The 22,125-nt window shown below is 51.7% G+C and overlaps 1 protein-coding gene and 1 long non-coding RNA gene across 4 annotated transcripts in view; one reads left to right on the top strand and one right to left on the bottom strand.

Annotated features, from left to right (window-relative positions):
* DENND3 (DENN domain containing 3) overlaps positions 1 to 22,125 on the top strand; it is a 46,164-nt gene that overhangs the window by 5,512 nt on the left and 18,527 nt on the right. For all 3 annotated transcript variants that reach the window (XM_081069951.1, XM_081069949.1, XM_081069950.1), the window contains exons 2-13: positions 529 to 808; positions 1,443 to 1,558; positions 2,649 to 2,791; positions 3,942 to 4,053; positions 8,545 to 8,664; positions 9,009 to 9,227; positions 12,012 to 12,124; positions 15,467 to 15,622; positions 16,630 to 16,726; positions 17,758 to 17,861; positions 18,387 to 18,586; positions 20,377 to 20,898. In XM_081069951.1, coding sequence (XP_080926077.1) covers positions 529 to 808; positions 1,443 to 1,558; positions 2,649 to 2,791; positions 3,942 to 4,053; positions 8,545 to 8,664; positions 9,009 to 9,227; positions 12,012 to 12,124; positions 15,467 to 15,622; positions 16,630 to 16,726; positions 17,758 to 17,861; positions 18,387 to 18,586; positions 20,377 to 20,898 — 2,182 coding nt within the window. The remainder of the gene's footprint in view (positions 1 to 528; positions 809 to 1,442; positions 1,559 to 2,648; positions 2,792 to 3,941; positions 4,054 to 8,544; positions 8,665 to 9,008; positions 9,228 to 12,011; positions 12,125 to 15,466; positions 15,623 to 16,629; positions 16,727 to 17,757; positions 17,862 to 18,386; positions 18,587 to 20,376; positions 20,899 to 22,125) is intronic.
* On the bottom strand, positions 1,625 to 8,536 carry LOC308506443. Its single transcript, XR_013994705.1, has 4 exons — positions 5,986 to 8,536; positions 5,714 to 5,872; positions 3,066 to 3,216; positions 1,625 to 2,881 (listed from the first exon to the last, which is right to left on the bottom strand). It is a non-coding gene; the product is annotated as an uncharacterized lncRNA (long non-coding RNA).

Genomic DNA, 22,125 nt, shown 5'->3' with positions numbered 1-22,125 from the left:
AGTGTTGGAAACATGTTCGCATGGGGTCTGACAATATACAGAGCCTTTCACTGCCCTCCCCACCAGCCTGGAGGGAAAGTGGGGACTTCCTGGGGACCCAAAGGGGCTAGGCTCTGCGGTGTCCCCTTTATTTTCTGCACTTGCCCCTTGAAAGGGAAACTCAAGGCCTCAGAGGAAGTGATTTCCTGCCGTAGTTGGAGACAGAGCCCAGATCTGAACTCAGGTCTGACCATTACTCTACGGGGCTTTGTTCAGAAGGGACATGTCACTGCTGTCCAGGTTAATGGTGCAGAACCAGACACCCAGCGGGCATGCAACTTGCCTGAACACCGGGCCTGAGAAGTTCCTAAAAGCAACTTCCAAGGCTGCCCTTCCTGTTGGGCCGCTGGTGGGAGAAGCCATGCGCTGGACAATGCTCGTGTTGCGTTTGTGGGTACGAGGGGAGACCAAGAAAACAGTGGCTGCTTCGATGGAAGGAACAGCAGGACAAGGCCCGACACCATGCGCTCTTATTTCCACCTGTTTTAGGTTGCTCAGAAAAGGGGAGGCACACATCTTCCTTCTCTCGATCCGGAGGTTCTGTCTGTGTTTGTCCCTCCCTTTATCAGTAAAGAGGACAGCCAGACGGCTAGTGCGAACTGTGTGACCCTGAACAAAAGCAAGAGGCGCTCCTTCAGGAAGAAGAGAGAGAAGCCCAAAGCAGAGCCTGGGAACGGCCTCCCGGAGGGTCCTCGCGGGCCGGACTCTGAGGACATTTGTATCCCCAACGGCGTGGACCTGCTCGCCCTGCCTCAGCTGTGCTTCCCAGGTACCTTGTGGCTGGGGACCCGGGCCTTAGGGCCACACCAGTGACCTGGTATGGAACCAACACACTCAGGAAAGCAGGACTGGAGGCCCCAGCCCCTCAGGCCCCCTGCGTCCTATCGGGGACTGAGCTGTCTTGGTCTTTGGTGTTTCACAGCTAAAAGGCCGCTCAGATCGTTTAGCGCAGGCCCCATTTCTTGGAACACTGAGTCCTAGGAGATGAGCTGTAGCGTTGCTGGCACGCACGGTTTGTGTATGGTGCTTCCAGACCTGGCAGGTGGGTTAAATGACGTCTAGTTAGCCAGTGCCACCCCCTCGCACCCCGTTTTCTGAGTCCCTAGGACCAGGAGCACAGGTTGTGTTTTTCCCCCAAACTGGCCTATTCCTGGAAGCATCAGGCCTGTGTGTGGGGCTTCATCTTTCCACTGGTCTTAGAGAAACGTTCCAGTGGCCGGTATAGGAAGCTCAGACGGAGGACTTGACATAAGTACCTATCTGGTCGTTTCCCCGAGAAATTGATGCTGTTCCTTGGTCTCAGAGATTATAAACCAGGACCAGCTGGGACATCCCTGCCCCTGCTGTGCTCAGGAAGCAGCCGTCTCCCCAGGCTTCACAAACTGTGTTCTCTCCATGTACAGGAGGCATGTGTGTGGCCTCTGAACCCAAGGAGGATGGTGTCCACTTCCTGGTGCTGACCGACGTCTGTGGGACTAGAACGTATGGCGTGGTTGCCCAGTTCTACCGGCCGCTACACGTAGGTGACCCCCCAGGTGGGGTTGAGCTTATGTCTATTATGGTGAAATACACAGAACATAACAGTCCCCACTCATCGTTCATTTACTTTCTGCCTCTGTGGATTTGCCCGTTCTGGACGTGTCACATTCTAACCAAGGCCGTCCCCCGGACTCTACTCTGACTTTGGCAGTCATAACAACACCAGCAGCCCATGCGTATGAGCAGCTCAGCAACAGGCATGACCCAAATGCATAGCAATTCATCCAATTCTTACCATGATGAATGAGGTTGGGTTATGAGTGCCATCCCCATTTTCCAGATGAGAAAATGGGGGCACAGAGAGGTTAAGTGACTTGCTTGAGGTCACACAGCAATCAGGATTTGAACTGAAGCAGACTGACTCCAGAGTGGTGCGTGTTCATTCAATATTGGTGGGTAGACAGATGGCATAGCTGTCTTCTGGGCTTTTGCCTTTACCTGGCTATCTTACTAGTACCTCAAGTCCAAAAAGTCCCAAACTGAAGAGATCATGCCCCTCCAGCCCTACCCAAATAGCCCCAACCCCCGGGCCCAGGATGTAGGCCCCAAATATTATGCCACTTGGAAACTCCCCAGCGAGCTGTGCCTTATGGAACCAGGGGCTGTGCTGTTTCTCCATTTGAGATCCTTTGTCATGTACAAGGTCCCTCCGGCTCCCTCTTCCTGCCCGAGACACCCACCTCGTTCCCAGGCACCCACGAATACTGCTGCATGTCTTCCTTTTTAATCCGAGCCCTGTGGCCCCTTCTGAGTCCCGCTGTGTTGTAACTGTGTTCCTTCTCGCTCAAACCTGCCACCTTCTCCAGGGCAGGGCGCACCTTACCCCTCTTTATAACCTCTGCTCCTCTACGGAGCAGGCACCCAGTGGGGCAGGCAAAATGGGTGGAAAGGCCAGTGCTCACTCCGACTTGGCGGTGAAAGCCGAGCATGGCCGCTGTCTTGGAGAGGGTCGACTCTGTCCCGCCTCTGAAGCCCCGTTTCCGTCTGGAAATACTGATGCTCTTGAAGACAGGTAGGGTGGTCATCCAGGTGGGTCGGGAGGTGACAGGTCTCTGTTGCTGTTTCTCTAGGACGAGCACTGTTTCTACAACGGCCAGGCACACTGGGAGCCATCCCGGCTGAGCGGGAGCGTGGCTGGCGGCTTCGTGCCCTACGCAGTGTGCGTGGTCTCCAGGTTCCCCTATTACAACGCTTTCAGGGACTGCCTTTCCTGGTGAGTGTCGCGCTGGGCGCTCTGGACCACACGGCCACCACCGCACATGGGCCATCAGGGGCAAGCTCCAGTTTGGCCACCTCGCTCCTTCTGGAAATGATGACACGGGGATGGGATGACAGGAAAGAGAAGACCAGAGTTAATGTGCAGGATGTGGTTTTTCTTGGGTTTTTAAAAAAGAGGCACAAATCAGGAAAAACTTCTCCTGGCTATCTGAGAAAATCAGCAGGCTGCTGTTAGTGCTGATGAGTTGCATTCACATTTTAAAAATTACCTTGTTTGGTAGAATCTTTAACTGCCTGAATGTGGACACTGAGTTGAAAGCCGGCCCCTCCGGAGAGCTGAGCTGTGTCTCTTTGGCTTTCATGGTCACTGACCCTGGGGGCCAGCCCACGGCTTGTTACGTGGTGCATGACCCAAAGTACCTGAGGGAAAGAGTCACGTGAATGAACAAATGAGTGTGTCTAGTACAACATGCATTGCACTGCCCATTTTTGTAGTTTTTAGAAAAGCAGTGTCCCTAGAGTTTATCCATTTTATGGACGTGAACACTTTAGCATCTATGAGGTACGACTGACAGGCACTGAAGCCCACCCATTTTGAGTGCACAGTTGGCTGAGTTTTGCCAAATGTGTCCACCTGTGTAACCACCAGCACAGTCAAACAGGTCATTTTCATCACCCCGAAAGTTCCCTCGTGCCCCTTGCAGTCCTTTCCCAGCCCCAGGCACCCACTTTTCCATTATATTTTTATATCATATACTTCAAACATCAGGATGCATTTTGGAAACAAACTCTCAAGCACTTTCCTTTGTGAGGTTCTTTGTTCCTTACTGAAATATAACACATACAGAGACCTGCAAACAGTCCAGTAACTTTTCACAAAGGGAACACACTCATGTCACCAGCCCCAGATCAAGAAACAGAAGGCAGCCAGCGCTCCCCAACCCCCTAAAAAAACCCCAAACTCCCCTGGTACTTCTTCCAGGCGCTCCCCCCACTCTGGGCAGCCACCCTACCCTCCTGTGGATGAAAGTCCTGGAATTGCTGACAAGGCCCTTGCAGAGAGTTCTGCTTTGATTATAAATGCTAAGGGGAACAACTGGATTCTCATATGTATTTTGTGATTTGACTTTTGTTTCTAATTTCAGCTTATTGACTCATCTGAAGTCCTGTAAAGATTTTGAAGTGGACAATCATATAAAAGATTTTGCTGCAAAACTATCTCTAATCCCTAGCCCGCCGCCTGGGCCACTCCACTTGGTAATTATCTTATGTTTTTCCTTTGCAAATAGTACAAGTAACAGGATGAAGATGGTTTAAATGCTTTTAAATGATTTCTTAAGTGCTAGCTGTGTTTAAATTATGCTTTTCAAGTTCCTTACAGAAGTGTTTTTTTTTTATTTTTACACCATTTCTAAAGGTCAAAAACCTAAAAGAAATTAGAAATTTATTTTCTAAAAATTTAGAAATGAAATTTTGTTCTGAAGTCAAATGTGGAGGCTTGAGTCTTGCTGAGTGGCTCATGATAATCAGGTTCTGAGCTAGTAATAGGCCCCTTTAGTTTGCTGTGCAGAAAACACGGAATTTACTTGTTACAAATTTCCATTTTGGCTGGAATGTTGGGTATTCTATTTAGTTTCTTAATGTTTTCTCCTGTCCAATGTGATTAATGAAAAGTGACTGGTATATATACGTATATATATTTTGTTACTCACAGTGCCATTATGTTAGTTAACAGACAAGCATTTCCCAAACTGGGTTCCGTGGAACCCTAGTTCTGAGATGTTATTGGCTGTTTCACGACACGAGGGTTCCAGGGTTAAAGACGTTGGAGAAATGCAGGCCACGTTCCCCTTTTGTTGAGTAGCAGGTCACCCTGTTAAGCTATGTGATAAAACCTGTTTGAGGCAGCATTTTTCAAACTAGTTTAACGATAGGATGCTTCTTTTATGTATTTTTTTAAGACACTATTGAATAAACATCTTGAAATGTATAGTAAATAGTGAATCAGTTTCATTCTATTAGTCCCGTGTGGAAGATGATACGTGTATGATACATATACATATTATAGACAGTTGAAAGCATTCATTCATCAGGAGACATGTGACTGAAAATGCATGTTTGTAACGGGACCCTAAACTCAGCAGTCTGCCAGGGAGAAAACCCTGCCAGACTCACGCCAGACCCAGAGTCAGAGCAGCTTGCCTATCTGCCTTCTTCCTGCTTCCAGAAATGTTTGTAGGGAAATTTACTGAGTGCTTGTTCTGTGCAGACACTCATATTTATTACCTGGTAACTAGTATTTTCTTTTATTGTGCAGTAAAATCATCAAACTTACGTTCTTGTTCTACAAACTCAGCCAGTATTCACTGAGGACCTTCCACAGCAGTGAACAGAATCCCTGAGTTCCCAAGGTTTAGGGTTAACTCTCATTTTTCCTATTGTGCCTTTGAATCTACGTAGTGCATCAATAGTTCTTACACCAATTTTCTGTGTCTTAGACTCTTGAATTAATTAGTATTTGGTTCTTCATTTCTATCACCCTCAGTGAGAAAGTGTATGTTGGGGCGTCATTATCAACACCTCTTCTCTTCACCCCACATTCGCTCTGTCTGTCACACCTGACCAGTCCACCTCCAGCGTCTGTTTCCACTTTGCCCACATCCGCTGCCACCACCCCATTCTGGGCCCCCAGCTTCTCCCACCTGCATGACTTCGGGAACCACTCATCTCTCCACTTCCATTCTTGACCCTTGATCATTGAGTTCATCCTTTGCGTAGTGGCTGGAAAAATGGCTGAAATCTATAAATTAGTCTCTCCTTTTGTGCTTAAAACCCTGCAATCATTTCTCGCTGTCTGCCTTCACCCAGTCATGCATCCCTGCCCCGTGTCACTGTCCAGCTGTTTTGTGTCACTTACCCCCCTTGCTCACTGTTCTTCAGCTACATGACTCCATCAAGCCTTCACAGGGCTGCCACAGGGCTCTTGCACGTGCTGTTCCCAGGAGTCCCGCCCTCTCCATTTTCTCGTGGCCAGCTCCTCGGAGGTCGTGGCTCAGATGTCGGTTAGGCTCCTGGTCTGCAGTTAGGGATTGTGGGTGTGGGTGTGATTTTTGTTTAACGTCCATTTTCTCCGTCAGACTCTGAACATAGGACAGAGGCCACATTCAGGACTGCGTACCCAGGGCTTACCTTAACGCCTGGCACATTGCTGCTTCCCTGATAGCTGCTCAGCGAACGAATGATAGAAGGACCTGTGTTTCGTATTAGCTGGTAGTGCGCATTGAAGTGGCTCCTGCCTGTGGGTCTCGTGCTCTTGTCTGAGTGTGCTGGGTTAGTTTGGGTCCAGCTTGTCACTGTGACCCCCCCTTAGCAAGTGTCCTTAGCTATTGGGTCCAAGTCGATAGAAGGGCCGTAACCTGTTTTGGGGAATGTCATGGAACAGTGGCTGTTAACTGTCCTGAGGAAACCCGAGAGGTCAGTTGAGGTCAAGGTTTTCATCTGACACAGGAACTGATTCAGCTGATTTTCTGGAACCCCCTGCCAAGGAATGTCCGTTTAGAGGGTGTTGTGGATGTGGTAGTGACATGCAGTTCTTGTGCTCTGCACAGTGTGTGTCCTATCACCTCTGGGCGGGTCATCTGTGGTCTGTGCGGGGGGGACGCGGCCTGAGGCCCTGCAGCAGACTGCAGGGAGGCAGCGCCCAGCCTCCGGCCCCAGGTCAGCGTCCCTTCTCTGACCAGCAGCCCGAGGAGAGCAGACACTGGGAGCACCCGCGACCTGGACGCACTCTGGTTTCTCTCTGCCCACGAGTGGGTCTGATTTCGCTTGCTTGTCACATCCTGGGTATCAGTGGGTGTTCACAGGGAAACATATTTTTCTTCTTACTGTACCCGAGACACTTTCTGTGTTGCTTTGAATGTGAAGTGTATTCTTTTTCTGGTGTGCCAATCAAACTGGCATTTGGAAAGTAGTTACCCAAAATGCTCTCCCTCCTCAGTTTTTTCATCTGTAAAGTGGGCAGAACAACAGAACCCGCCTCAGAGGGCGTGAGTCTGAAGTACCATCAAGCCGCCAGCACAAGCCGTGGGTGTCCCAGGGGTTGAGCAGCATCCTCGCAGAGTGACTTCCGTTTGTGTTTGGTTTTCATCTTTCCTTAGGTAGCTGGTTGACCTTTATCTTTTGAAACACTGAGGCGAATCTTCTGTACACACTTTACAGTCGTTAATAATTTGTCACCACTTGGAGCATTTAACTGCTTTACTTTGTTTTGTTTTAAATAAAAAGGATGTTAGTGTTCAACTAGGTGAACCTGCTGCATTTTTAATGTGTCTTGTTTCTATAGACAAACGGGTACAAGAAAGCAGGGGAGGCCCCAAGTATTGCTAGGAGACACCTGTAAATGTCCTCACTGTCAGAAATTAGTCTTGTTTTCAGGGTGGTTGTTTTGTTTTGTTTTTTTTTCCATGAAAATACGCTTAGACAAGTGACTGAGATGGCTAGAAGAAAGTATGAATTGTGAATATTTTGTTCTGTGACCTGTTTTCTCCACCCAATATAAGTAAGTCCTCACTTAATGTCACCAGCAGGTTCTGCGACTTTAAGTAAAATGACTTTTAAGGAGACCAGTGGTCCCCTAGGCTGACTGTCATAAACAGGAGTTAAGTTCGACGGCATCGCATTGCTGTTAGAACAAAATGACACTGACTGCACGCGTTTGTGGGGGACCTGTGGTCCTCTGCTTCCCTCTGCTTCTCGTCCTCGCACACTTCTCCTGGAGGAAGCCTCTCCATCCGTCAGCTCTGACTACTTCTCCCCATGCTTTGCCCCAGTGCTTTGCTCACACAAGGATCATTCTATTCTGCTGAATCAGGGGCGCTTCAAGGGGGCGCGGCAGCACCCAGCGTTTCCTGAGCACCCCGTGTGGCTGATCCCACAGGGGGTAGCAACCAACTCTTCATGGCCTGTCTCCTTGGCATGCCTGAGCGCCCTAAGTGGAGGGGACCATAGCTTCCGCCTTCGTGTCCCCCATGTCCTTTAACACATACCAGGCGTTCTGTAAATATGGAATTTGAAGTGTTTTTTCTTTTTTAAACTTTTTGTTTTTAATTTTTATTTTAAGTGTGTTTTTCCAGGACCCCTCAGCTCCAAGTCAAGTAGTTGTGTCCATCTAGTTGTGGAGGGTGCAGCTCACAGTGGCCCATGTGGGGATCGAACCGGCAAGCTTGTTGTTAAGAGCACCGCGCTCTAACCAACTGGGCTAACCGGCTGCCCCCGAGGTGTTATTTTAAAATAATATTTAGAAAAATAAAGTGTCTTCCTTACAATTTTTTGAATTATATGTCTTTAAGGAGCTTTGACTATTAAACTGAAGATACTCAGAGAATACATAGTATGCAGTAACTAAGAATAATGCGGACTAGCTACAATTAATTCGAGCACGCTTGATTTAAAATTTGTGCCTGGGCGGCAGTTTTTCTTTGTTTTGCCCATGAGCAGGTCGCTGATTAATTAGTCTAAGGAAGTTTGGCTGCGAAGGACGTGACGTACTCAGCTTACGTATGGACCATTGTTGGCAGTCCTCTATATCCCTGGACTGTTTTATTGTTCTGTGACGTGCAAAGTGACAGCATGAGTCTTCAAAAGGGTTTTCTCACTCAGATGCTTTCTGCGCTCAAATAGTGAATGTTCATGCCCTTCAGCCTTCACTGAAAGCAGCTCTGAACTAATCACGGAAATTGGTCTTTGCAGACATATAACATGAAACCACTGCAGGTCGTGTTTCCCTCGCGAGCGGACCCCGAGAGCCCCGTCATCGACCTGGACCTTCACCTGCCCTTGCTGTGCTTCAGACCCGAGAAGCTGCTGCAGGTGCGTCCCCTCCCACACCTGGGTCCCGCGCCCGTTGGCTAAAATGGGCATCAGAACTGCGGTTGTATCAGAGACGATTCAAACGCAAGCGCCTCCCCCAGTGCTGAGGACCCACGGCCTCGAGGCGTTCGTGTTTCCTGCTTCAAGCTGACATTCACTCCGCTGTCTGCAGATAACACGTTTTGTGGGGGGTCCGAGTGGCTTTCGTGTGCGCAGCTGGAGCAGGCCCCCCCCTCTCCCGGGTGGAAGCTGTCCCTGGCTGGGTTTACTGGGGGGCGGTGTGTTTACGAGTGGAGTTGACCGAGCCCGCCGTCAGCGTCCACATGGTTTGTTGGCCCCCCCAGACCCTGACATGCCTCCTGACGGAGCAACGCATTGTGTTCTTCTCCTCCAACTGGGCCCTGCTGACGCTGGTCACCGAGTGCTTCCTGGCCTACCTGCACCCCCTGCAGTGGAAACACACGTTCGTGCCCATCCTGTCGGGGCAGATGCTGGACTTTGTCATGGCTCCCACGTCCTTCCTCATGGGCTGCCACCTCGACCACTTTGAAGAAGTCAGCAAGGTTAGGTGCCGACCGTGTGAACTGGAACGTTGAGTGCTTGGGAGCCCATGGCGGGGACTCATGGGAAGCTGCTCTGGAAGTGCCTGAACTGAGGGCTGAGGTCACAGGGTCACTGAGATCGTGTCACTTCCGTCCCTGAGCATGTGTGCGCCAGGTGCCCCCCTCCCCCGCTCACACGGTGTACGGCCTCGTGTCCTCGCACCAGCCCTCTGCGGTTTCAAGTGTGGCCTCTGCCGCTTACTAGTTTCCCGACCTAGAGTGAGTTACTTCGCTAAGTCTCAGTTTCTTCGTCTGTGAAGTTGGGGGCAAGGACGCATTGTCACGGGCAGGGCTCCGAGCTGAATGCCCGGCGCCCCCACCCAGCGCCCGGCGTGTGACTGCGGCTTGGTGGACAGTACCTGCCATTGTTATTGCTATTTCCTTTCTGTTCTTTTACTAAGCTTCTGTTGTCCTGTGGAGCGTCTTCCTAGGGAATGGATGTACATGCAGCTCGCGGATCAGTGCCAGTGGGGTTCACGGGCCGTGCTGAGTTCTTTGGCCGTTTCTCACTGTGTGACTGGCCTGTGACCGCGTGCTGAACTCCTCAGTGCCCTGGTTGTGAAAGACCAATAACCGTGCTCACCTCATTGTTACGGTGAGGATCCGAGGAGTCGCCAGGCCAGCGGCTGGCACACAGCCGGGGCTCAGCGTGTGGTAGCTGCTTTTACTGTTACGCTGACTGGAGATGGCACACATTTAGATGGTGAGCTGATGTCATGGGTTGTAACACCTACTGTGACACTGCCCGCAGGCGGATCAGGTTGGGGTCTTTAAAACAGCTTCATTCAGATATAATTCATAGGCCACACAGTTTACCTGATCAAAATGTACCGTCCAGTGGCTTTCAGTAACTTTGCAGAGGGCGTCACCTAATTTTGGAGGGCTGCATCACCCCACAAAGCAAGCCTCTGTGCATGAGCAGCCACCCCCTTTCCGTCCCCGCCAGACCCCGGCAACGGCGCTCTCCTCCGTGTCTCTGGACGTGCCTGTTCCACGCCTGTGGGTTGTCAGGGGCGGCCACTCACTACATGGCCTCTGGGGTCCGGCCGCTTTCGCTCAGTGTGTTCTGTGAGACTCACCCACGATGGAGCAGGTAGCGTCACTTGTTTTCTTTTGCCGAATGGGGTTTTAGCATGTGGCGGACCTTTCCACAGTCTCTCCATTCTTCAGTCGATGGGCATTTGAGTTGTTCCTACCTTTTGCCTGTTGTGAACTCCGTGGGCAGGTTTCTGTGTGGGCTGTGTTTTCACTCACTGAGGAGTGGACTGGCTGGGTCTGATGGTTACTCTGTGTTGGAGACAAGGTCAGACTGTTTCCCAAAGCAGCCGCCCGGTTTTCCATTCCCACCAGCCATGGAGGAGAGTTCTCTGTCCTCGTCAACACTTGTTATTGTCAGTCTTTGAGCCGAGCCATCCTGGTGGGTGGACGTGGGACCACGCTGGGGGTTTGATGTGCGTCTCCCCAGCTACTGCTGGTGTTGAGCGCCTTACCTTTGCAGGCACTCACCGACAGGTAGGTTTTCATTTCCTACCATGCACTCCTACCTGTCCTCAATAGCCCTCACGCGTGGCCCCCATGCCCTGTGTTTCCTTTTAGAGCAAATCCCCAGAAAGGCAGTAAGTGTGGTGCTGGCCGGCCCTTCCTAGGAAGGAGCTGCGTGTCTCCCTGTGCTTGCCAAGTGAGTGACTCACCAGGGGACAAACACACTTTAAGAAAAGGTCATTCAGACCTTCATGGAAGGAACGGAAAAGCGTCACCCGGCCCGCCTTGCAAATGAGAAAAAAATAGGCCATGCTCTGAAGTTTAATACTGTGTTTCCTTTTGAGTCATTAGGGGGGAAAAACCGTCTTGCATCAGACCCTTCAGAAGGGAAACATTTTGTGGTGTTTATTTAACAGCTCCAGTCAGCAGTCGTGAAGGGATCCTTTGTAATGATTTACCTGTCCTGGAGGGTTTCAGGACGAGCAGCGGGTTTTAACTAAAAGCCTTTGGGGTTTGGGTGTTTCTGTCCGTGGTGCTGGGAGTCTGGAGGCCACACCACGGCACCTCTGTGCGGTGACCTGCGAACATTTGGCACGGATGTCCGGGAAGGGCACCACTGTTCACCGGCTGACTTAGTGCCTGTGTGTGTTCCCAGGGCGGACGTCGTCTGTGCACTTTTCCACTCCCAGCTGGGAGGGGTGATCTTCAGAGAGATTCCAGCGACACATTCCAGGGGACTGGTGAATTGCAGGACTAGAGTGCATAACTCATTATTTGTGTATTTTGTCACAGATAAGACTTTATAAGTAATCCATGTACATATTTCAAAAATGCTGAGTGTGTGTGTGCGAGTGTGTGTGGTCAGCGAGCCCAGGGCCCAGCCCATGCCCTGGTTCTTGGAGGGCAGAGCTGGCAGGGAGGCTGAACCAACGCGTGAAGTGTTGGATGTCGGTGTTGCTCTCATTGCAATTCTGGAATGTTCTCTCCAGGCTCCCTGAAGTAGTACCGACAGTGTTTGTACCAGGGTAGGTGAAATCCTCACATGTATTGGAATCTTAGCCACAGGCCTTGAGCTCCGTAACGTAACTCATGGCAGTTGCTGCCTTCTTTTGGTAGAGATATTATAAAGGCTCCGTGTAGGTATTAGGAAGGGTAATTTCATTAACAATGACACTGTCTCGGTGGACGCAAAATGTATTTTGGAGTTTCCAAAGATGTACGTAAATTGAAATTCTCACGTCAGTCTTTACGCTTAATTCATAGGAAGCTGACGGTTTAATTCTGATAAATATTGACAATGGGAACATCACCTACTCGAGTGACAACGTGGACGTCCCCGACGTCCCTCTCCTGGCCGCACAGACGTTCATTCAGAGGTAAAGTCGGAAACTGGGTGTGTTTGGAAACATCTCGAGTCAAGTGCTGCACTGGCCAGTTCGGACTACCTTTGCCAGTCTCGTTATGGATGCACGTTTTATGCAGTTAGCATTTGGGAATTATTTGTGATTTTTTTAAAAAGCAAAAGTCATTTGTCTTCATTCTGGTCTTGTTGAAATACTAGTCGTGGCCCCACTGCGTCAGTCAGGTGGTGGTCACGTCCCCCCCACCGGGAAGCCTTTGTGGCCCAGTGATCCGTGAAGTTCCTTCTCCTTCGTTTATTCACCCCCCCCAAATATGTCTCCAACACGCACTGTGTGCCTCACACAGGGCAGCGTGTGTGGAATAACGAGCAGGGCAGACGTGGCCCCTGCCCGTGACCCTGTCAGTCCTGGGGACCCTGACAGGTGTGACCCATCATCCTGGAGGGAGATGCTGTCTTTCTCTTTGCCCCGTGGCACCCTCTCAGTGCTGTCCTTTTCGCATGCTTTGCTTCGCAGCTGTTAACGGCTTTTTGCATGATTTCTGTTACGATTCGTTGGCCTGATCAGGCTTCAGCAACCTTCTTCCCAAAAGGGCCAGGTAATAAACATTTTAGGCTTTGTGGGCCCTGCGGCCGCCGTCGTGGGGAGAAGCTTGGTGGGGACCCTTACACGTGTTGCCTCTGGGCTCGGGGAGAGGGGTGTGGTGACTGCTGTGTGGGACCGAGGTGCGTCTGGCACCCCGGGAGGGACGTGCGGACAGCATGGGGCAGTGCCAGGGCTCCCACAGGTCGTTCCACTGAGCAAGTTGTTTCCTTTGGAATCTAATGAAATGGCAGCGGGAGATCCTGCAGTCAGGGAGACTCCAGAAGGAATCTGTGGACGTGTGGGGCAGGATGAGCACAGCAAGGAGCCAGGCCGTGCTGTTTGTGGGGAGGCCAGTGGGGACCATGTCTCCCTTTATTCTGTCTGCTGGGAGATCAGGTGAAGACAGAGCGGAAGCCCGCGAGCCGCAGGAGAAGCGGGGCGTGTCTGTGTCTGCTGCCTGGCGTGTCTTTGCTGATTTCTGACCCTTCTCTGTGTGTCCATCAGCTCGGGCTGTAACAGATGCCACGGAAGCAACACATTTCTTGTCAGACTGTCCTGGAGGCCGGAAGTGGGGACCCAGGTGTGGGCAGGGCTGGTCCCCCCTGAGGCCTCTCTCCTCGGCGTGCAGACGGCCGTCTCCTCCCCGTGTCCTCATGTGATCGTCCCTCTGTGTGTCTGTGTCCTCATCTCCTCCTGTAAGGACACCAGTCAGACTGGATCAGGGCCTGCCCTAACTCCCTCATTTTACCTCTTTATAGACCTTATCTCCTGATATAGTCACCTTCTGAGGCCCTGGGAGTTAGGACTTCGACATAGGAACACAATTCAGCCCATTGTTCCTTCTACCTGGGTAGTTTCTGAAAAATATGTAGGAGTGCCACCCTTATTATTGTTCCTTCATCTTAAAAAATTTCCAAGGCCCACGGGCGGAATGTGTGTCCTCCCTGGGCTGTGGGTGTGGAGTCCACAGGCTTTTCTTTTGTGACCCGCCAGGAGCCTGAGCCAGGAGTCCTGGGGAGAATGCTTTTGCACAACCTGCATTTCTCATCATCTGTGTACTTTCTGATAAGCAAAAGCCACTTTCCCCTGACCTGACTTCTAGAGTGTGACATTCAGGGACTGAGGTTTGCTGGTGTTTGGTGCAGATTCTCAAGTGTGGCTTTGGTCAAGCGTCCCCAGGAAGATGGGATTCTCGCCTCGGTCCATGTGTAATTGTTCGAGTTCTAGCGTGTACACAGGGGGTCGGATTCCTGGACCCCTCTCCCCGCCAGAGCAACGGTGGGATGTGCTCGTTTATAAATGTAAACTGACCTGTATGTGGTCGGTGGCACATCTGCAAAAGCTCTGAGGCCGTGGCCTGCGCAACAGTGGCCAGTCTCCCCCAGGGTTCTGGAGTGTGTGTGTCCACATGAGTCTTCAGCGGGAGGGAAAACAGGAACAGGCCGCCTCGCCATCCTCTCTGTCCCTCTGCCTTCCTGTGATCAGAAGTGTGTCCTCCCTGCCCCACCAACGTGGGGGGCAGGGAGAGGGACCCCCACTCCTCACGGGTGGGCTTTGGCTCAGGGCCATGCCGGCCCAGTGTCTGGGAGGGGGAAGGAGGGCTGGCGGGGGGTGGACAGCCTCTTTTTGCAGGACTGTCCTGCACAGAGACGGGAAGAGACGTTGCTGCAGGCCGCCCTGCGCATCTTCATGCAGAAAGGCAGTGCAGTTCCTGCCTCTGTGGTACCCACGCAGCCCGGTGCCGCCTCACTGGCTGTGGTTGGGGCACCTGCCCCAGCAGCAGCTTCTCGTCACATGTGGGGGTCCAGAGTACACCCATCCTGCACCGGCCCTTGCTGATCACCGGGACTGATCTCACCACCACCCCGCCCCCATGTGGGGCCTTTGGCAGCTGGGTGCCCCCCATTTGTTCACGGCCATGTGTGTCTTACCTTTTACCTCCCAGGTCCGAGGTTCTAGATGAGCTCTTGTCCAGCACCCAGCCTGGCCAATTTCTAGCCGTCACTCCACTCTGACTCCTGGCCTGGCCTCCCCTGTCCTCAGATTTTCTGATGCATTCATCTGTTTCCCTCTCTTCTCACTCGCCTGTCAGCCCCACACAGCTAGGCTTTGCTGCCATCTGTGCCGTCCCACACTCAGCCTGGCATATAGTCGGTGCTCAGGAGATATGATGGGACAGACACGTGTCAGGCCGTTTATTTTGTGTATTTAAAACCTGGGAATGCTGTTGTTTCACAAGATGCATTATCTAAGAGTGCAGCCGTGGGTGGCGCTGGGGAGGCTGGGACATGTCTGCTGCTGGCTCATGTGTTACAGAGACAGCTGCTAGTCCTGTCCCTGGGGACACCCAGGTGAGTAAGTGACCGTCCCCTGGCAGGCCAGGATGTTTGGTGCATGTGAGTGTGCCCGGGCAGGGGTGGGGTGTCCCACGCAAGCAGCTCTGACCTGCTAGTCAAGAGGCCTGAGCTGGAAACCCTTTGGCCATGCTGGGAGGGGAGTGCGTGCCCTCGCTGGACAGAGCATGGGGGACAGAATGATTCATCTTGGATGAAAATGTGGGCAAATTGAAGGCCTCTGTGAGGTCTGCACTAATAAACTATGTTGGGAAGTGAATCAACTCCAGGGATGTCTTTTTAATGCCCCCCAAGTTATTGATGGATATTCTCAGCCTCCTAAATGCGCTAAGGCACCTGCCAGAACTCGCCCTCTCCCTGGGCGTTCTCTGCCACCAGGCACCAGTATCACAGAACCGCTTCTGTCTGCTCCCTCCAGAGTCCAGGGCCTCCAGCTGCACCACGAGCTGGACCTCACTCGCCTCCGGGCCAGCACTGACCTAAATGACGGGCGAGCCTGCAGGCGGGCCTGGCAGCAGAGGCTGAACGCCCAGATACAGCAGCTTACCCTGCACCTGCTCGTCAGCATCTTCAGGTATTTCAAACATGTCCAGTGTCTGTCAGAGGGGACTGAGCCCACTCGCAGGTCCTTGATGGCAGCGGCCCCCAGAGCTTAGGAGACTGAAAGCCCCCGAGAGGAGGCAGCGGGAAGTACCTCCCCACCTGGGGGGGCGGTCAGACCAGAGTTTGCCCACTTGCCAGCACGCTGGGTGATTATTTCAAAAGTGACATTTTAACGGCCGAACTCTCTTGACGTATATATTTACATAAAGCAAACTGTTCGCTGGGAGGAAGTGGGATGGTGTACCACGGACAGTTGTATCATCTTTGATCCAAGTGGCGTAATTTGTGTGGCCATCGCTGTTTTCCTTTTGTTCTTTTAAGATGAAATCTTTCATGAACAAGGTTGGTTTTTTTTTAAATACTTTATACCTTGATGAGTTCATAAAAAGCAGAAAATATGATTACAGATTATAAAACTTTACTCCCCCTCGAAATAACTTTGTCCTTCACAATGGAAAGAGACACGCTGTGTATGAATATCACTGTAAGGTTACTGATTCTATTTGTAGACTTCAGATCTGGGAGGTCGTGTGCTCAAGTGCCCACAGATTTATAGATGAGGAAATGGTGCAAAGAGGTGAGGTGGCTTGTGGGGGTCACACTGGCGGCCGACCTGGGTTAACGCTCAGCGTCTGGCTGCCCTTCCCGGGTCAACAGCCCTGAACTCGTCTTATTTGTATGAACAATTGTTGGTTGTTGCGTCTTCATTTGCGTAAGGAATGAGGGGGCTTGAAGACGATGGTGACACTGCCTTCTGGTGTGTCATTCCAGTTGGAGGGAAAAGCTGTGCTTGAAGTAACGAAACAGTTGGACCACAAAATACACCCAGACTGTGTCCTTCCGGGGTCAGAATAATCTCTCTAAAGAACGGGGCTTTTCAAAGCATGCATATTTGGTCGCCATTCTTTTGCTTCTAATAGCAATATTCTTGTGTGTATTTAGAAATATTTCAACACTTAGGCTCTTTCTCCTTGTCAGGGAAGTGAAGAATCACTTGAATTATGAACACAGAGTATTTAATAGTGAAGAGTTTCTCAAAACACGAGCTCCAGGGGACCAGCAGTTCTATAAACAGGTAGGAGCTGTGTGGGGCTCGTGTGCATGGGTGCGTTCATTCTTTACAGTTTTCCATATTTAAAACTTTCCAAACTAAGTGTTTTCAACATCTGTTCTTATTTTATTACGTGTGTTAGCATTTTGAAAGGTTTATTTTAGCTTGGTTCCTTTGGATCCATTGGCCATCTCTTATTTTTAATGGGCCTTTTAGAGTATAATTTACGTAGAACAAAATGTGCCCATTTTAAGTGTCGAGTGTGTTGAAGTTTGACAAATGTGCTGCCCAGCTGAGTAACCAGCTCCCCAGTCTGGACCTATCATCCCAAATGACCCTCGTGCCCTCCAGTCACCCCCACCTGGCCCCCTCGGGGCTGCGTGTCGCCATAGATGTTTCGTGTTGGCGTGGTGGCCTGTGCCCTCTGCCTCTTCCGTCCTCCCCTAGCAGTGTCTGGTGTTCCGATGTGGCACCCTTTGGTTTTCTGTCCCCAGGTAACGAGCACTTGGGTTGTTTCAGTTCTTGTCTATTATGAAAAGGAACATTTCGGGGCTTTCTCTGGCAGGCCTTCTGATCCTTTGGGGGCACGTTTAGGGGTGCGAGAGCAGCTCTTCCACCAAGCCATGCACACAGATTTCCCGCTGTATGTACCCCTCGGTGCTTGGTGAAGGCTTGGTGCTCCTGCCCCCTCGGGGATTCTGTCCCCACCCCAAATTTCTGTTTCTCCCAGTGGACGGGCCTTCCCCATGAGCGGGCGAAGACCACAGGCATTGCTGACACAGGCCTGCGGACCAGAGTCACCACAGAGGAGCCAGGAGAGATAGGGCTGGAACTGGGGTCGGAGGAGAGCCCAGACTAGTGCACCACTTGTTTTATGATTGTGCCCAGGGGTCCGGCGGCGCTGTGCCAAGCCCCTGTGTGTCCCCATCCTTTGCGGGTCGGCTCTGTGACCGGTCCTGAGTGTTCTGTCCTGGCTTTCCCTGGTGCTGCTCAGCTCCCAGCTCCAATTCCGTACAGGGTATGTCCTAGTAAGCCACTGCTATTCTCTCTTTCAGGTTTTGGAAACCTACATGTTTCATTCTTTTCTTAAAGCCCGGCTCAACAGGAGCATGGATGCGTTTGCTCAGATGGACCTGAACACGCAGTCGGAAGAGGACAGGTACTCTTGTCGTCACGTTGGATGCACGACGCTTTGGGGTCCAGATGCTCACGGAGTGAAGTGTTATTTGGGCAGATACACAATCAATTCAATCGGAAAAGTCGCACATTTAGCGATTCATGAGTTGGGTCACACAGGCTCCTCTCCACGTATTTCTATTTTGGGGGGTGGAGGGGCTCTGAACGAGCCTGACAGCAGCATGTCCCTGCGTTTGCACCTCTGGGACTGTGCATGCTGTTCCCTCCCCATCTTCTTTCTCTTCTGACATTGTCACCGTCCCCAAAGCCTGTTTCCCACCTCTTCTGGGACGAGTTTCCTGAAACGGTCACATGCGCCCCCACTGTGGACGACGCTAGTTCTGTATGTTGTGGACCCTTCTGGGCGATGCAGACACACTGTTCCCGCAGTCTCCCACTTACTTTGTGTGAGGACATCGGATCCTGGCCACGACGCTGGAGACGCTTCGGGGAGGCCTGTGTGTCGAGTACTATTGTGTCGATAAAGCGTTGCTCTTTTCTACCCCAGGACAAATGGACTGTTTCTTAGTCCAAGAAGACCAACAATTGAGAAGATGGCCTCACGCAAAGCTTCGTCCCTGCACGCCGCCCGCAGGCGCATGGTCGTCAGCTTGCCCAACCTGCAGGACATCGCCATTCCCGAGCTGCCGCCCAGGAACTCGTCGCTCCGGAAGATGGACACCGCCGACTGTCAGAGTGGCAGCACAGGTGACGTCGTCACTCCCTCTCACAGGCGTGTCCTTCTGACCCTTCAAGTCTCTAAGAGAAACCAGAGCTTGTCTCAGGGGAAGGGGATGGCTATTGTGTGGGTGTTTGTAGCAGTTTAATCATCTGATATATTTTTAGGCTGTTCATCTGGCAAACAACGTTCATTATAGAAAATTATTTCTTGTCTGTACTGTGTTTCCCCGAAAACAAGACCTCACCAGACCATCAGCTCTAATGCGTCTTTTGGAGCAAAAATTAATATAAGACTTGGTCTTATTTAATATAAGACCAGGTTTTAATATAATAAAACAGAATAGAATATATATAATATATAATAATAATATAATGTATTAATATAATAATTATAATATATTAATGTTAACAATATATTAATATAAATATGATACTGGGTCTTATATTAATTTTTGCTCCAAAAGATGCATTATAGCTGATGGTCCAGTTAGGTCTTATTTTCGGGGAAACACGTATTTTCCGTCACTTGGTCTCACTGCTAAGATAACAGCTATGCACGGTTTTTGTCTTTCGCATATGTATGCACATGTCTGTGTGTGTGCATATGACATATGTACATTACATGTTTCCATACATCCGTGTCTAATGGGATAGAACGACTATTAGTGAGTGCCAAACTCTGCAGATCCTGGGGGTACGACGGAACCAGGGCCCCAGCCCTCACAGAGCTGACATTCGTGGGGTGAAGGCAGACGGTAAACAGATAAATACATAAGACGGCGGTATTCAGTGTCAGGACACAAAAGCAGGTCAGGGATGGTGACGGGGGCTCTGAGTGTGGAAGGGACACTGCAGCAGAGACGTCAGTGAATGGAGAGCCTGTGCCATGCCGGTCGCGGGGGAAGGTGCAGTGCAAGCACAGGGCCAGCGGCGCCTGTCATAGTGCTGTGACACGCAGCAGCTACGTCTCTGAATGTCAGCGTGGCGTTTCCTTGGCACTTAAATTGCTATAAAACATGCCTGGACGTGTGTACGCCCGTCTTATGTCTGTGTAAGCTGCAGCCAAGCATGTCACGGCACGGGTGACATAGGTGATTGGACTCAGGGCCCCTTTCTGTGCAGCTCTGGGATGGAATCACGCCCATCTGCCCCCTGAACTCTCACCTGCTCCTCCCAGGCTCCCCTCCTCCTCAGGCCGTCATGGCTCACACGCATCTTTCCGGGGCGAGCTGCTCACCTGCAGGGCTGGCCTTGTCCAGTCCACTGGAGCTCCTGGGGGCAGGGGAATTCTGGCTACTTGGGAGGCCCTTAGGTGGTATCCACGGAAGGAGATGGTGGGAGACATAGCCGGTGAAGGGTTGGCTCTGGCACTTTGTCATGATGTACCCGGGGCAAGTGGGAGCCTGTGTCCACACCTGCAAGATGGGAATGACGACAACAGCCGCCTCACAGAGCTGCTCTTAAGGAAAGGAAGCAGTGACTTTACAGGCAGAGCCCTGTCTTACAAGAACGTCTGGGCTCAGCTTATCAGCTTTATCCTCCCATGAAGACTCACTGCCCGATGTTTCCATTGGGCATTAATAGTTTTAGCGAATACAATTATTCCGTATTCTCGGGGTGCCCTGGAAGCAACATGAGGGGCCCGTCGTTCAGCTTGGGGCTACGTGGAGCTTTCCGGAAGCAGCACACAGGCTCTTGCTTTACGTTGCACCCACGGCATGGAAACAGTTGGCCTGGACAATGGGATGGGATGGGAACATGTGTTTATTTTTCAGGTCTTTTCTAATTATCTGCTTATTTCCTCCTTAACTCTTTAGTTCTGAATGTGACCCCTCAGGCGACGTATACGTTCAAGATACCGGAAATCCACTTCCCCCTGGTGGCCCAGTGTGTGCAGGCGTATTACAGCGACTGTGTCAACCTGCTGAGCAAAGCTATGAACTGCCTGGCGCCCGACAACTCCGTGCTGCTGGCCAGGTACCTCTACCTGCGGGGGCTCGTCCACCTGATGCACGGGCAGCTGCTGGACGCCCTGCTGGACTTCCAGAGTCTGTACAAGACGGACCTCAGGATCTTCCCTGCCGATCTGGTGAAGAGGATGGTGGAGTCCATGTCGGGGCCTGAGTGCGCCCAGGCCGAGCAGACGCCCGAGCTGAGAAGGCTCATCAGCGAGTTCCTGGAGCAGCCCGGGGAGGCCCCCAAGGCCGACGACCACGTGAAGAACTTCGAGCTACCAAGGAAGCACATGCAGCTGGATGATTTCGTGCAGAGGGTCCAGGAGTCCGGCATCGTCAAGGATGCCAGCATCATAAGCCGCTTGTTTGAGGCGCTGACTGTAGGTACGAGGACGGACGCTGGGGTGGTGGGGACATGTCAGCTGACAGCTCAGTGAGGCAACCCTGTGGTGCCAGGGCTTTGCCAGCTTCCGGGCACTTAGAGGAACAGGAGCGGTGGCTGCGCCTTCCCTGACAGGACAGAGATAGTCCTGTCGCCATCATTTCGGACCAACGCCGCTTGGCTGGTCACTGACCTGAGCTCTTTGAGGGGTGGGAAGAGTCTCAGTAAGTTTGATGGGGAACCAGGAAGCCCCTGCAGGTTCGATTCTGTCCCGTGGAGTCTACTCACTCTGCGATGGTCCCTTTCTCATGCTGCGGAACTATGCTTCAGTTGGAATACTTGGTCACAGGGACAGCGTGACAGATGCCGGCCCCCCACCTCCCCAGGGCTGCGTTTCCCACTTTTACTGCACGTGTCTGGTTTCGCACCCTTTCCACCCGTCCCTCCCAGAGGGAGCACTGTCCCCAACTCCAGGCTTTCCTTTGGATGGTCTGTGTATGCATTTACTACAAATGGATGTGTCTATCCAACAGGACATAGGTTTGTGTTTTTCAGTATACGTGGATGGTCATCCCATGCGTATCCGCTTGCACTTGCTACTTACTCAAGGCTGTTTTCATGATGTGTCCGCGTAAATCGTAGTGTGGCTGCGGGTGAGGGTAGTGATAGCTCTGTCTCCACTGTCAGGCGGTGGCCAGACTTTGCCTTTCAAACACCGACACGGGGAGAAGGCTGTACCTGATCCCAGGAGTGTGTGTGGGTTGCTTTCTCCAGCTTGGGGAGCGGGTACCTGTCCTGACCGCAGGTTGCCTCGCTCCCCGGGTGGGAGCAGCACCTGTGAGCTGCGCGTCTCCCGCTCCTGGGGCGCGCGTGGTGTTGCCAGTGAGTGACCAGTGTGAGATGACATCTCACTGTGGTTCTAAGGGAATATCTGCTTGGAGCTGGGAGCCAGTCTGGTTTCTTTCCTCTGAGCTCCCTGTGTGTCATCTTTGCCCATTTTTATGTGAGGATAGGAGCTCCTGTGCACCCTGGGACGGTCGTCCTTTGCTCCTAGGCGGGCTGGTGACGTCCCCCTCTACTTACCACACGGCTTCCGTTTAGTTTCCCGTCTGTGGCCTCGGGGGGACCCAGCAGGGTGTGGCATTTGTGTGTTTCTCTTCTGTTTGGATCCGGTGACTGAAACTTATCCAACTAGTTAAGTCTAGTGTCTGTAAACCGTGGGGTCAGGT

The sequence above is a fragment of the Rhinolophus hipposideros genome (genome assembly GCF_964194185.1).
Source record: "Rhinolophus hipposideros genome assembly, chromosome: 13".
NCBI lineage: Eukaryota > Metazoa > Chordata > Mammalia > Chiroptera > Rhinolophidae > Rhinolophus > Rhinolophus hipposideros.
This window is presented reverse-complemented; position numbering and strand designations above follow the sequence as displayed.